The sequence below is a fragment of the Plectrocnemia conspersa genome, unplaced genomic scaffold (assembly GCF_051122295.1).
Source record: "Plectrocnemia conspersa isolate PC_06_02 unplaced genomic scaffold, ASM5112229v1 ptg000011l, whole genome shotgun sequence".
In the NCBI taxonomy this organism is placed as follows: domain Eukaryota; kingdom Metazoa; phylum Arthropoda; class Insecta; order Trichoptera; family Polycentropodidae; genus Plectrocnemia; species Plectrocnemia conspersa.
In genome coordinates, this window is record NW_028277175.1 from 28,073,353 (window position 1) to 28,086,880 (window position 13,528).

The 13,528-nt window shown below is 30.8% G+C and overlaps 1 protein-coding gene across 2 annotated transcripts; it reads right to left on the reverse strand.

Annotated features, from left to right (window-relative positions):
• Nucleotides 1-2,371: 2,371 nt before the first annotated feature.
• Nucleotides 2,372-11,761, reverse strand: St4 (Sulfotransferase 4). 2 transcript variants are annotated; one of them, XM_088196711.1, is made up of 9 exons: nucleotides 11,602-11,761; nucleotides 4,736-4,870; nucleotides 4,566-4,665; nucleotides 4,388-4,496; nucleotides 3,326-3,415; nucleotides 3,135-3,261; nucleotides 2,975-3,069; nucleotides 2,706-2,889; nucleotides 2,372-2,637 (listed from the first exon to the last, which is right to left on the reverse strand). In XM_088196711.1, exons 1-9 carry the CDS (start codon nucleotides 11,705-11,707, stop codon nucleotides 2,528-2,530), a joined length of 1,056 nt encoding a protein of 351 aa, XP_088052837.1. In that variant the 5' UTR covers nucleotides 11,708-11,761; the 3' UTR covers nucleotides 2,372-2,527. The 2 variants fall into 2 exon arrangements, with proteins under 2 accessions (XP_088052837.1, XP_088052836.1); XM_088196710.1 differs by having other exon boundaries at nucleotides 2,969-3,069.
• Nucleotides 11,762-13,528: the final 1,767 nt, after the last annotated feature.

Here is a 13,528-nt window from a genome sequence, read left to right on the forward strand (position 1 = left end):
GTTGCATAGCATTAGCGTTGCATGCTCCTGCATTTTTATGCTTCATCCTTGTACATCACTTTCATGATGTCTCAGTTCCAATTTTAGCTCCCGGTCCCTTATTAGCCTGCTGGTTGAAATGCAGTGCTTTGCTCGTCATTGGTAGTCCAAAGGACGCTACCTCGGTTGGGTGTTCAGAGTTTACTTCCTCTTAAGAGCCTGGGGTTTTTCAAGCTCAAAAGAGGTCCTCCACTCTCCCACACTGTTGACGGCGAACTCCAGCGTGTGGTCGACTGGCGCCGATTTTTCATGTACAGTATGTTTGATAGGAACGTGCCCGGCGAAACTTTGGCCGTGGAACCGTTAAACAAACAATGGAAGTATGTAGAGGAAGCCTTTGCCCAAGATGCATTTCACAGAAAATCTCAGTTGTCATTCGACCTTTGTATGAAAACAATATATTTCGCAATGAATGCAGCATACGCATCACGATTCTCAGCAATGTTTCTCTGAACGCATCCGAAAGGACCGAAAATGTCCCGAGAAGCAGCTGCTAAGTATATGATTCTACAAGAATAAGTAAGGCATTCGTAAATAAGTGGATACAACGGTATTCGGATGTCAAAAACGTGGATGACCTGCTGGATATGGCTTCACGAAGAAAACAATAAAAAGTGAAGACAAACTGATTCTGCGAGAGTTCGTGAACAATATTCGACTATCACTGCGAAATGGTTAAGCAGTATTAGAGAAGAAAGATTTATAATTATCATGCGACACTATAAGAAGACGCTTGCATGTCCATAATATGTAATATTTGAGTACAGTAAAGAAACCTCAACTGTCTGAAAAACTTATCAAAAAAAAAATGATTTAGGCGCAAGAGAACTTGGATCATGATTAGGACAACATCATTATTCTGACAAAGCTTTTTTTTTAGCATGTAGTACCATTAATCGAACTTAGTGTAGTCCCAGCAATATACTCCTTCAACGGACTATTAAACTCCCACTAATTGTGCATTTTTGGGGTTGCTTCTCAAAACGTGCATTTGGTACTTTGCACCTCTTCACCGAAAATCTAGATGCCACCAAAATCTATGAAAAAGCTCTATTACCATCTGCCCAAGAGTGGTTTGAAAGAAGAGAGAAAAATTGGCTTCTCCAAGAAGACAATGATCCGAAACATCGAAGTCGCCTATTAGTAACAAAATATTATCGGAGAAATGGAATCAATAGCAGCTAGCACACTTGATTAAAATTAACTACATAGTGATTTTTTGTCGTTTTGTAATTATTTGATACATTTACGCATCTTAGACCTCAAAAATAATATGACGAAAGCAACTGTATGGTAACCACAGAACAAGGAATATAACGGTAGTTAACCAAAGTGTGCATAGTGAAGTAGCGAGGTGCACATGATAAAATACATGGTTACCATTAGACTATCATCGAGATGCTCTACTACAAGGAGAACTTAAAAAATAGATTTTACTTCAAAAATATGGCATTAAATTTCAGTGCAATACCTTTTTAATGAATGTAAAATTAATATCTTCTGCTAGACGTAGTTGCATGTACATTCACTAACTAATTTCAGATTTTTTTAGCAACATTGCTTGAAAATTATTGAATGGAATGTTACGCCTTTATTATGATATTTTGGCGCCCTAGGCGATTGCCTGTGCAGTCTGTTCTTCGGTTTACTATATTGTAACAACGGCAGCTAAGAAAAAAAATGTCAAAGAAATGGGAGTAGATCAACAACTCTCGTTTTAGATAATATTGTAATTACATTCTTACCTTAAAATACTATTTTAACGCTGCGTATGCAATGGTGCGTTGTAGATTTTGTTGCCTGCTCGGCAAAACTGTTTCTGCTGGCATTTTTGTTTATCTAAAAATGACGCATTCCTCCCTTATTCGAAAGTTCTTACAGACGCAGTACACAATCTGCTGGGGCTAATATTAATAATTATTACCCCTCTGATGTAAAAGTCATTAATCAGATCAGACTGCGAGTATCATATCGTTTTAGTGTAAATTTTATATGTAAATATGACAGGCATTAGCCCAACGTATTACAACATGGTAAACCAATCAACTCTAAAGTAAGTATTGAGACAGAATTCTGGTTCAAAAACTATTATTGCAGCTTAAAAACAATAGATGGCAATATATGCACAACTTAGCTCATTTTTTTAAATTATTTTTCCGTGAGATTAGAAAAATCTAAGAAAACCTAATCAGTCGGAATTATAATTTTTTACTGATAATTACGCCGGAAAGAAAATTTTAGCGTCATATCGCAAATTTATTGTTCTCAAAATTTCGTGGTTTGTTCAAATACAATTGTTTAAAATCCATATTGTACAATATTAATACAAATATAAATTAAAATAATATTTATTGACATTAACTTCAAACATATAAAAGAAAACCATACAAATGTTTGATTTAATTAAATTGGAAAAACATGTAATATTTATTAAAAATTAAAAATTATATAATAAATTATCTTTCATCTTTAATATTATAATATAAAATTATGGTGGAGGGAATCTCATATCGGTGTCTTTCAAATTGTCTTCCACCCATTTATCTGCCTTTTTAGATAGCTCAGGAGTGAACTCTTCAGACCAACCTCCATTTTTACCTGAAAAAAATAGTAAATTAATGTTGATTAAAACATAGCCTAATCTCTAATATAACATTAAAGCATACCTTTTCTTATAAAAGCTTGCTGTCCAGAATTGAGTATGCCGAGTTCTTTTAAAACGTTATAATTCACAGATTTGTTATTTCTAAAGTTATCTATGTTGAGGTATTCGCTGAGTTTAGCTATTTGTTCGTCGCTGTAAGATTTCTTTAAAAATTCAGCTACTTTCTTAATAGTGTTTGGTAAATCCTAAAACATTAAATATTATGCTTACAACATAATCACGACATAAATACACAAAGATGCAACACATAAAATAATAACATACAGCAACCTTGTTCATGTTCTCATAGAATAAGAACAGTACGTTCGGATGAGTTTTTAAATCCCAACCTTCTTTCAAATGTGACCAATAAGGTGTCCATGCATCTGTAATATTTTTAATTTGTTAATTTAATAACATTAAATAATGATGTATATACAAAATTACTAACGTAGATTGTTTTGGAAGTAATCCCAATATTTAGGAAAATCTCCTTGATATCCTTGCGTTCTGATTAATTTGTTCAAATGATAAAAAGACACAGCCACGTCTTTTGGATTTCTAGCAACGTATACAACCTAAAAATATCATAAAATTATTATTATATACATGATGACATTCTATTGATTATATAATACGTACTTTACATCCAGATGTTAGTATCGTTGGTGGTAACAAACTGAATGGAAAATGTGTTTTGATGAATCTTGGAGAAGGAGCTTTTTCTAATACCTAAAAATGTATTACATATAAAGATAATTTAATAATTATATTACACTAAACAACTAATTTACAGATAGATTGGTTTATTTTTATAACTTATTTTCTTGTTATGGTTATCAACGGTTTGATAACCATAACAATAAAGCTTTTTAAGCAAGTAATTAACTATTTATAGTAGCTTTCTACATTTCTATATATACACTGTTTATTAAACACAGTCATTAGGCAGCATATATTTAATAATACCAATACTTGTATCGTATTGACCGATCAATGTATTTTTTCCATGTATAGTTTTATTACTTTGTAAAAAAGGTTTAAATGTATTAAACATGATTTATCACGCCCTTGTAATTTGTACCACTGGCAAAGATTCTTAACCTTTGTTTACTGGAAACAGTATGTGTACTGATAAGCAGTTCTAAAAATATTAATATTTGCGAATAGAAGTACTCCTTCAGACGATAGTTCTTAGTCTGTTTAGAATAATACTGTTTTTTACAACATCATGTTGGGAAATTAGTCGCAAAAGACTTGGTAAAAAGGTTTGAAAAAAGTGATTGATTTATTTGTGTCATTTTTTAATTTATATACATAAAATAAAATTTTGCATAGTACAATTTTAGAACATTGTTTTATAGTTGCTCGGTTGTACTTTAGGATCATGAATAGAGTACTCCATTCCCTCCCCCGATACCTCTTAACCTTCCATTGTCCAGACCGATTTTGTATATATCCAAAAAGAAACGTAATAGTACAATTTATCAGTTTTATTAAAATAATATACTACTAAAAAACTGAAGTTCGTGAAAAAAGAATTACTTTTTGTCACCTCTGAGTTTTTTTTATAAAGAAATAGTTGCAAAATAAATAAATGTAATACAACTGCCTTGATATTTATGTATGTATATCAAAATAAATCTCTTGAGCTTACTCATAATCTTAAAGCTACTCAAAATATTGATATTTTAATATATTTACCTCGTATAATGGAGCTGAAACATGTTCAACCATCTCCATCTTCTTTGGATCATCAGAGTTTTCTTCTAAGAATATCTTTTTGGTCTCGTCATGAACAAATATACTAAATCTACAACATCAATAGTATAATTATTACAAATAAGCATGTGCAACATATTTTTAAATATAATAAACTTACTCAAAGAATGGAAATCTGTCAGTCAATGGTTCTTTTTGGGCTGCATCGTAATCTAAATCGTTAGCTATCATCCATACTAATTCTTGAGTCCAAGTTGTGCCTTAAAATATATATGTTTACATAATTTGAATTTGTTCAGATATGTATATATGATATATCATTTATAATACCTGATCTTGGATAAGTAACTATCCATGTGTCGTCAGGTCTAATATGGAAATTGTAGAAATATTTGGAGGCCTCCATGTATTTGCTTGGTAAAAACCATTTCTTTTCTCCTACTTGTACGAATCCTGTTTTCTCGCCTGTGGCATAGAAGCAAATATTGATTTAAACGATTTCAAGATTCGATGTCTTGAACAAAGGTCACAGATTTCACTAACTACCGTAAATAAAGGTTTTTTTATATTGCATTGTAAAAATTGAAAGTTTTTAAGGACGTTGTTAATGAAGCATTAATTAGAAATAGCATATAATACAAGGTAATCAATTTGCCTACTTAACTATGTACCGTAAAATAAGGTATGTATTGAAATTTTACTTGTGGTAACGTAGTCAAATTCGCACATAGAAAACAAAAATTTAATATTCTATTCTTTTTTTTGTTAAGCCTAACGATTATTGAAAATATTTCAAGTCTGCCTTTATTATTTTATCTATAAAATTGTTTTAAATGCAATTTTTATTTTAATATATAATATATTATTGTGTTACGCACAGCCAGAGCTGGCACCCGCCTATGGCAATCAAAGTAAGTGGGCGGTCAAAGACCGCACTCTTTTACTTAAATAGTTAAAGCTTTTTTAGTTTTTCCTTAGATAATAACCACTAACGTTTTATTTTATATTCCTATTTTTATCAAATTCTAGCTAATAACAAATTCTAAACATAAAAATGATTATAAACCTATATCATGTATATGTAATTATTTATATTAATAAAAAAAGGTATTACATTTTTTTTTTATAAAAATTAAAAACTAAAATGCCAATAATACAGTTTGTAGTCAGCACTATATACAACCATTGATTTTTGACCTAATTAAGCATTAGTTTGTATTTACCACTATTTGATCTATTGACCAAGTGCCACCCTTGAACAAGTTTTAGAATGTAAGCCTGTCTAAATAATGACAAGAAATATGTCTCTCACATTAAAACATTTTTTTAAATAAAATCATTGATTCCGACTATGAACGCTTTTGCGAAATTAAAATTAAGAAAACGACATTGGCGTGATGTTTTCGAAAGATTATTTTGACACCGGCAGAACTAAATTTGCCGTTTCGTGGGAAATCGGATGTGCTATATAAAAAACAATGGAGCTATCTTAAAAAATGGTAAATGCTTTAGTTCATCCGATCTTGTTATAAAAAAACACATGTGCCAAATAACAAGTAACGAAAACAATGTTCATTACCTATGTATTATTCTCTAATACTATGGACATACACAAAACAATTAACTGCAAGTATTTGATTTGTAAATATATATTTCAATAGTGTATATCTAAAGAAATAGCATTTCATAGGATTTCTAGAAGTGGACCAGTGGCCTGTATTATTGAAACATATATGTTAATATTAAAATCATGAAAACGACGACCCAAAATTGCACAATAGTCACACATACTTTCAACGAAGAAAAAGCCAGCAACTAATACAAAATTTCTGTAAATCTTCAAAAGCTTAAAAATAGTAATTAGACTAAAGTGTGATTGACTCTCTATTGATCTCATGTCCTATTCGTCCTAGCTTCCTCAAGGAGCATTACAAAAGAAGTGATACTCGGTCACATCACCTATGACAATCACTCTTTGGCCACGATATCTATGCTGAGACAATTGCTCGACGATAAACATTCGAAAGGTGTTTTAGATGGACAGAAATAACAATCTTTTCTTTGGTGACTAAAAGTATAGCGCCTGAACTAGTTAAAAGTAGAAAAACAATCACAGAACATGCATCTGAAATTAACAACATATGTATAAGACAACTGAATTCCATGTTTCCTTCGAGAAAAGTAATTCACAAATAAAAGTCTGATTTGAATATATTTAGGACTAAACCACAAAATGGGATTTGAAGAATGATATTTTTTAACACCTAATTAATTTTTGCAAATTTTGCTTGGATATGAATCTCAAGAGTCGCGTTGAAGCCTTTACTAAAAACATGAACTGGTTCAGTGTGCATTTTTGATAGGGACGAGAAATAGGAGGGGGGGCAGGTGGGCGTATTTTTCCACCATATTTTTTAATGAAATGGAAATATTAAAAAACAAATACTTTTGCCCCACCCCTGGAAAATTAAAAAAGATTAAATTACGTCCCTGAATCGAAACAAGATATTCTCGGGTAAACCCTCAAAACTATTTTTTTAAATTTAAATAAAAAAAAAAATCTTCTATATTGCTTCACTTCAATTATTGTGCAACAATATTATATATGCTTAATAAATTAAATATAACTTGCAAAAATTACAAAGTAGGGCAATATGAGAATAGTATTAAATAAAAATAGATTTATTAGTTGTAGCAGCATGATTGATAGATTGGAATGGTTGGATATTCAATATATATTTAAGATGAATGTAAGTTAGAATAGAATATGTTAACAGAGTATTTTAATAAGTATTTAATAATAAATAAAGATGTACTTAGATTTAATATTAGAAATAGGTATAATTTAAGGATAGTTAGGTATAAGAAAATGAGTACGGCCAGGAGAATATTGTACGGAGGTGTGAATCTGTGTATTAATATTCCTAGGATAATCTACAAAAATAAAAATGTAATGGATTTGTCAATTAATTAAAGAAATAAATAAATTATAATAATAAAGTATTTTTTATTTTCTTTTTATGTTTGTATTATATTTTATATGTACATATGTTATGATTGTATTTGTTTAGTGTATAAACCATTAGCTATATTAGCAAAATAAATAAATAAATTATTAAATGCGGAATAGCGTAGTCCTAACGTCTTAGACTAGTAACTCTGAGGTTGAAAGATGACATTTGAAAAAAATAAATACATATTAATCGAGTTAACTCATATATACGACAGAAATTAAAAAATCATATAAACTTCCAATCGACAATGTATGGAACCGTCTATTGCCTCCAATCGCCTATATCATAATCATATTCAACCAATTTTTAAATTCCATCACAACCTAAACGAGTCGAAAGTAGTTTGTGAGCACTTGACCGCGGCAATGAAAGTCACATAATTTTATCGAGTGGTTGCGACGACTAAAGTCAACGACTCAAATACGTGACCCAGTGTTAGTAAAAAATCTCGTCGAGTCACTGTGGCGGAAGATAAAAAAATGGCAAAACTCCATTCGGTTATCGCATTTCCTATCGTAATCGAGTGAAAGCCATTTGGAGTTACCTAACCGTTTACCATAAAATTCGCGAAGAAAGCGAAAAAAATATTTGATTTTCGGTGACGGGTTCGTCGCTGAGGCACTCGTTTATCTCTAAATAAATTTGTATGCGAAAAATATGACTGGTTTATTTTTCGCGCTGGGAAATACTTCATGCACTGAATCACTTTGGATTTACATTTGTGAAATGGAAATTATAGAAAAAAGTAATTTAAATACATATGTAAATATGTACATACGCGGTAAAGAAAATATATATGTATTATATATATATATATTGCATATTGAAGTGAAATATATTCTAGATAAGATTTTCTACATACATTAGATAGTAGCGAAATAAATGTCTTTTTTTATTTCAGTTTTAAAAAGGCACGCTTGTTTTGGTCATATTTTTTAATATGTGTTGGTACACATTTTTGTAGAATCCATATTCCAATTTTAGAAGAAAAAAATTGGGTCCCAAATTTACGATGGCAGAATTTTTTTCAAAATTGCATATTATATTAATTTATTTATAAAAATCGGCAACTACGACTACTAAAAATTTGTGATTTATTAGATGTCCGCAAAAGTGAAAGATGGTTGAAAGACAATCGAACGTAAAATTACGATATCAAGTATGTATAGTCCAGTAAAGATATACGATGATGTCCTGGCTGCAGAAATGGAAGCAAATCCTACTCAAACTATCCATCAGCTGGCCGAGAAACTAAACCAGTCCGTGAAGAAGATTGGGAAGGCTTGGAGACAATGTGTAAGGATTCCACACGAATTGAACGAAGAAAATAAGTTGGCGCGTGTACACATATACAAAGAGCTTCTGAATCTTGAAGTTTCTCGTGGTTTCTTACATAATTTGTTCACCTGAGATGAGAAATGGGTGTTGAAGGCAACAATCGTCGTAGAAAACAGTGCTTATCTGAAATTAAGTAACAAAACCCTCACAGTAAAAAAAATATTTTGTGTGTATGGTGGGATTGCAAGAGGATTGTGTATTATGAAACTCTTAAGCCTGGCTAAACAATAGCGGCAAGCTTCTATTGTAATCAGCTGGATCGTTGTGCCAGAGGAAGAAATAAAAAGAATAAAAAAGTTCTACAACACAACATGACAAAAGAGTATAACTGAATGGACCATACAATAACAAACAATAACAGGGAAAAAGGGTAACAAACATATAACATGATGATATGATGCTTAGAACGAATATTTTTTCGTTACGTAACGATTGCCGAAACAAAACCTTCGGAAGATAAAAGGCACTATAACTTCATTTAGCCCGTTGCACAATTCGGCCTCCAAATATATGTCCATCAAGCAAATGTCATTTTCTAGAGGCGTGAACATATTTCGATGGTCGAATAAACGAATGCAACAAATGCTTGAATGATTTCTACATGGTTATGATTCGCCAGCGAGCTTTGCAACCCTTGATACTTAAGGCTAGTCTCCAATGGAGAGGCCAATGACGGCCATAGAAAGGCAAAGGGGCCTCTGCCTTTCTCTGAATACTAAACTATAAGACCTCCGAGGACCATCCACTGGAAATCATCCCTCCGCCAGCTTCTCCACCACTGATTGAGAAAAAAACGATACTCGCCCACCATAGTTTGTCGCAATATATGTAATATTATATGATACAATCAATTATTACCAGTTTCCAATGTCGTCTTTCTGGCTGAGAAGCCACGCCAGAAAGACAATGTGAGAAAAATCATAATGCAGATGATGTAAAAATGAGGCTATCGAAATATTTTCAGCAAAGCCTTTAAAATTTTGTACTAATGGAATTTAAAAAATGACCAAGAGTTAGGAGAAGGTTATATATTTATGATAAAATTAAATTGAGTCTTTAAAATAAAAATAAAAATTAAAAAGTGATTTTTTGCTTCATTAAGAAAACTTTGCTTGTTACTAATTTCTTTACTCCTATAGTAAAATGTTTTTTATAGAAACCATTAAAAATATATCAAACAAGTATATAAATATTTTCTATTATATATTCATACAAAAAAATATGCGAGAGATTAAGAACATCTAAAGCCGAAGAGTGGAAGGGGAGTGCAAATATGCTTTATTTGTTTCATTTAAACACATTAATTCGCATATTCAGGTTAATAAATGTTTTTAATAATTTCGTAATCATTGGAATAAAAAGAAAAATATAATCGAGTCTATAAATATTAGGCCTTATAATAAAATACAATTAAATGATATAAATGCAAAATATTTAGTCAAAATGAAACGTGATTTTCGAGTTGGCTTTGCAAGAACAAATTATCATGTATGAACACCATATAAATACGTCAGTTAACATGGAGAAACTAATGTATCATATAAATAAAGAATGAGTATTACAAATGTACGACTATTCACACAACTATCCAGATTTTTGTCAAAATATACTGTTTCTTACGTGTCAATATGTAGTAATTAATTAAATATGTATAAACATAATAAAATAATGCTAGAGAAAAAATAAATTACAACAGTGCCTAAAAAAATTAGAATATAATAATAAAAAATAGGAAGAGGATAAACAACTGGAAAATTTGAAGAGTTGAGTTAAAAAAAATTAGAGCTAAATAAATTGTAAAGCTTAAAACACTTTTTACCAAATAATCAAATTTAGAAAAACTACAGTTTTTGGAGCTATTATGTTTTGCTATTTAACTTTATATTTATATTTTTTTTTATTATTTTTTTAAATAAATAATATAAATGTATAATATTTGTGAGTTGAATATTGAAACGTTTTTAAGTATACAAAATTAATATTATTAAATATGTTTAATGAGTGGTTTTACCTCGAAAGAACGCTAAATTTCGTTTCACTTAACGAAATCTATCAATTTTTTTATTTTTGAGATTTTTCTCAATATGTAATACACTTCTAAAATATGCAGTAAATTTATTTAACATTTATATAACTGAATAATGTATGTATAGACTTTTATTTTTAGATTCTCAAAAAGTAAAAAAACAATATCCTAAAAATTAAAGAGTAGATAAAACTTGCCTTGAAAATAGAGGTAGGAATTGGGAGTATAAGAATAACTAAAAACCAGGGCTGTGGAGTCATTGGAAATTTTTCACGACTCCGACTCCGACTCCGACTTTTTCACAAGGTCCGATAATAAGATAATCTTAAAATATACATTTTATTATATTTTCATGTAAATAACAACAAAGAAGAAAAAACAAAAGATAATTATAATAATATTTCAAAAAATAATTAAATGCATACTATTTCTAATATGTCATATATAAATATAACTAGTGTAGAAACAAGACCCTGAATATCACTCGCTTAGATTAGTGCCGTGCCATTGTATGTGTCTATAATACGATTTAATCCTTAATAATTATTTATTTTTATGTATATAATTCAGCTTTTAAAATTATTCCGAAGGGCTTATTTATATAAACAAAGACGTATTGAATTTTTCAGTTAAATAATAAACAACTTATTATCATAAAAATATCTAAAATAGTGCTCAATCAATTAGTTTTTATTCACGATACAAGTTGTGTAGTTTACCGGAAATCAGTGAAAACTAAGTAGATGAAATTGTCGATAATATATCTTAAAAACTAAGTGTAAAAACCCTTAATAAATACACCTTTCTTAAAAATTCACCTGTAAAATCCTTGAGTAGCTGATCGTTGATCTCCTTATCGACGAACTTGATCTCGTAGGGAAACGGGTTGTTGTTGAACGACAACGATTCATCTTTGCTATCCATCGCGTTAGTCAGGAAAGACAGGAGAACACGACCAGATAGCTGGCTTCCGACCAAATGACTGAGTGATGAAAAAGAAATCGACAACAACGCGCCAGCTCGAGTGAAAGCTGCGATAATGGTTCATAATTCGGCGCTTATTCAAAGTGGAACGTCACCTTTGGACAGGGGCTGAACGACAAACCTCTAATCGTAGACCGGTTTTTGAGTATTTACACCAGGTACTTCAAAATATATCAATACGTTTTGTAATAGTATTGCTATATAACATCGAATTTGACGTAATCAACATATAAAATTCAATTCAGCTGTAAGGCGCTGTTTTATAGGAATATCAACAACAATCAACAAATTTACAATTTAAAACATGCGAGTGATACAGAGAGAAAATGGATGGGTATTTGAAGCATAGTAAATACAAAGATCATGCTGATTGAGTCGATAGGATTTTTCTTAGATTAGAAATTGTAAAGGAGATGAGAAAATTACATTTTTTTTAGAAACGTGTTTCTCTTCCTACTTTTATACTTCATTCAGTGAACATATTTGTATGTAGGCTACAATAATTGCCTTGAAACGCGAAGGTTTGTTTTATTTACATCAGCTGTGTTTTCCAATTTCATAACAACAACATCGAGTGGGTGAAAGCATTGACCTGGCGAATCCACGTGACTTGCAAGTAAATTTATTACCAATATTAATTACTGAAACAGGTTGAGAATCATTGAATATTTGTGTGATAATCGCGTAACAAATTAAATATTGCATTCAATTGTATAGCTATTAGAATTGAAGCGTTTTACCCTAAGGCAATTAAATGTAAATGGAAAGAGAGCAATACTCGCTTTCTGCCATCTTTTCTGTTTCGAAAGACCAATAAGTACATGTTATTAAGGTGTTAACAATAAATTTCCGCTTATTCCATTATAAACAACTATTTCACCATTCAAAACAAAATATGTAACAATCTTACAATGGCAATCGATGTTTATACCTGCTCCGCGGAAACAGTTTTTGGTTTCGTCCGAATTCCTTTACTTTTGATATACATTTTTAAGTATATAATTAATAACTCTATATCGTCAAAAGTAATTCCGAAATATTTACGCATTTTATAATTTGTGATAAAAATATTTTACTAGAAGCTCATGATGTTTTTATTAAGAAAATGCATGAAATAACTGTTTTCTATATAGTTTAATAATAATATTCAAAAAAATGTTTAAAGTTTGGTATCGGGATAACACCATAACAAGTATGGTCTACCGCGGGCTACGAAGAACGTATTAGTACGTATAAGTTAAATGTATTTAAATAACAATAAGAAAGTTTCATTTTTACTATCGGAGCTTAATGGAGATCAGGGCCGACCCAAAAATGAAAAACTAAGGTCATTTGAAGTTTTGCAGTGGGTACGCTCGATAACGAGCGTTGCCACTGCAATGGCGTCGACCCGATTTTATTGCTTTTGCCGTGAATTTTTGACTTCTGAGAAGGGATAATTGTTTTTGCGCTTTCTTAGTGGTCAAAATTCGGTTTAGATATGCTTCATTCGATTCTCATCGATTGTAAGTAGTAATATCATTATGAAAATTCTTAATATGAACGCTAGATAACCGAGCGTTTTCACTGCAATGGCGACGGCACGATTTTATAACTTTTGACGTGGATTCTAAACAGGGACCCCATTGAATTTGACAATAAAACTGCATGTCATTTAATGAAATACTATGAATCTTAATGAAATAGAAATAATAAAAATACGACTACTGACTGGGCAACTTTTGCTTCTTCCCTCCCCCCCTTCCACTGGAAAAATCTGAA

Bases quoted from the DNA above. Each gene is read 5' to 3' on its own strand.
- St4 (XM_088196710.1), bottom strand. From the start codon at position 11,707: ATGGATAGCAAAGATGAATCGTTGTCGTTCAACAACAACCCGTTTCCC. The intron at 4,497-4,565 runs GTAAGTTTATTA...TTGATGTTGTAG, and splicing joins GACAGATTTCCATTCTTTGA to ATTTAGTATATTTGTTCATG. The intron at 3,416-4,387 runs GTAAATATATTA...ATACATTTTTAG, and splicing joins TTTCAGCTCCATTATACGAG to GTATTAGAAAAAGCTCCTTC.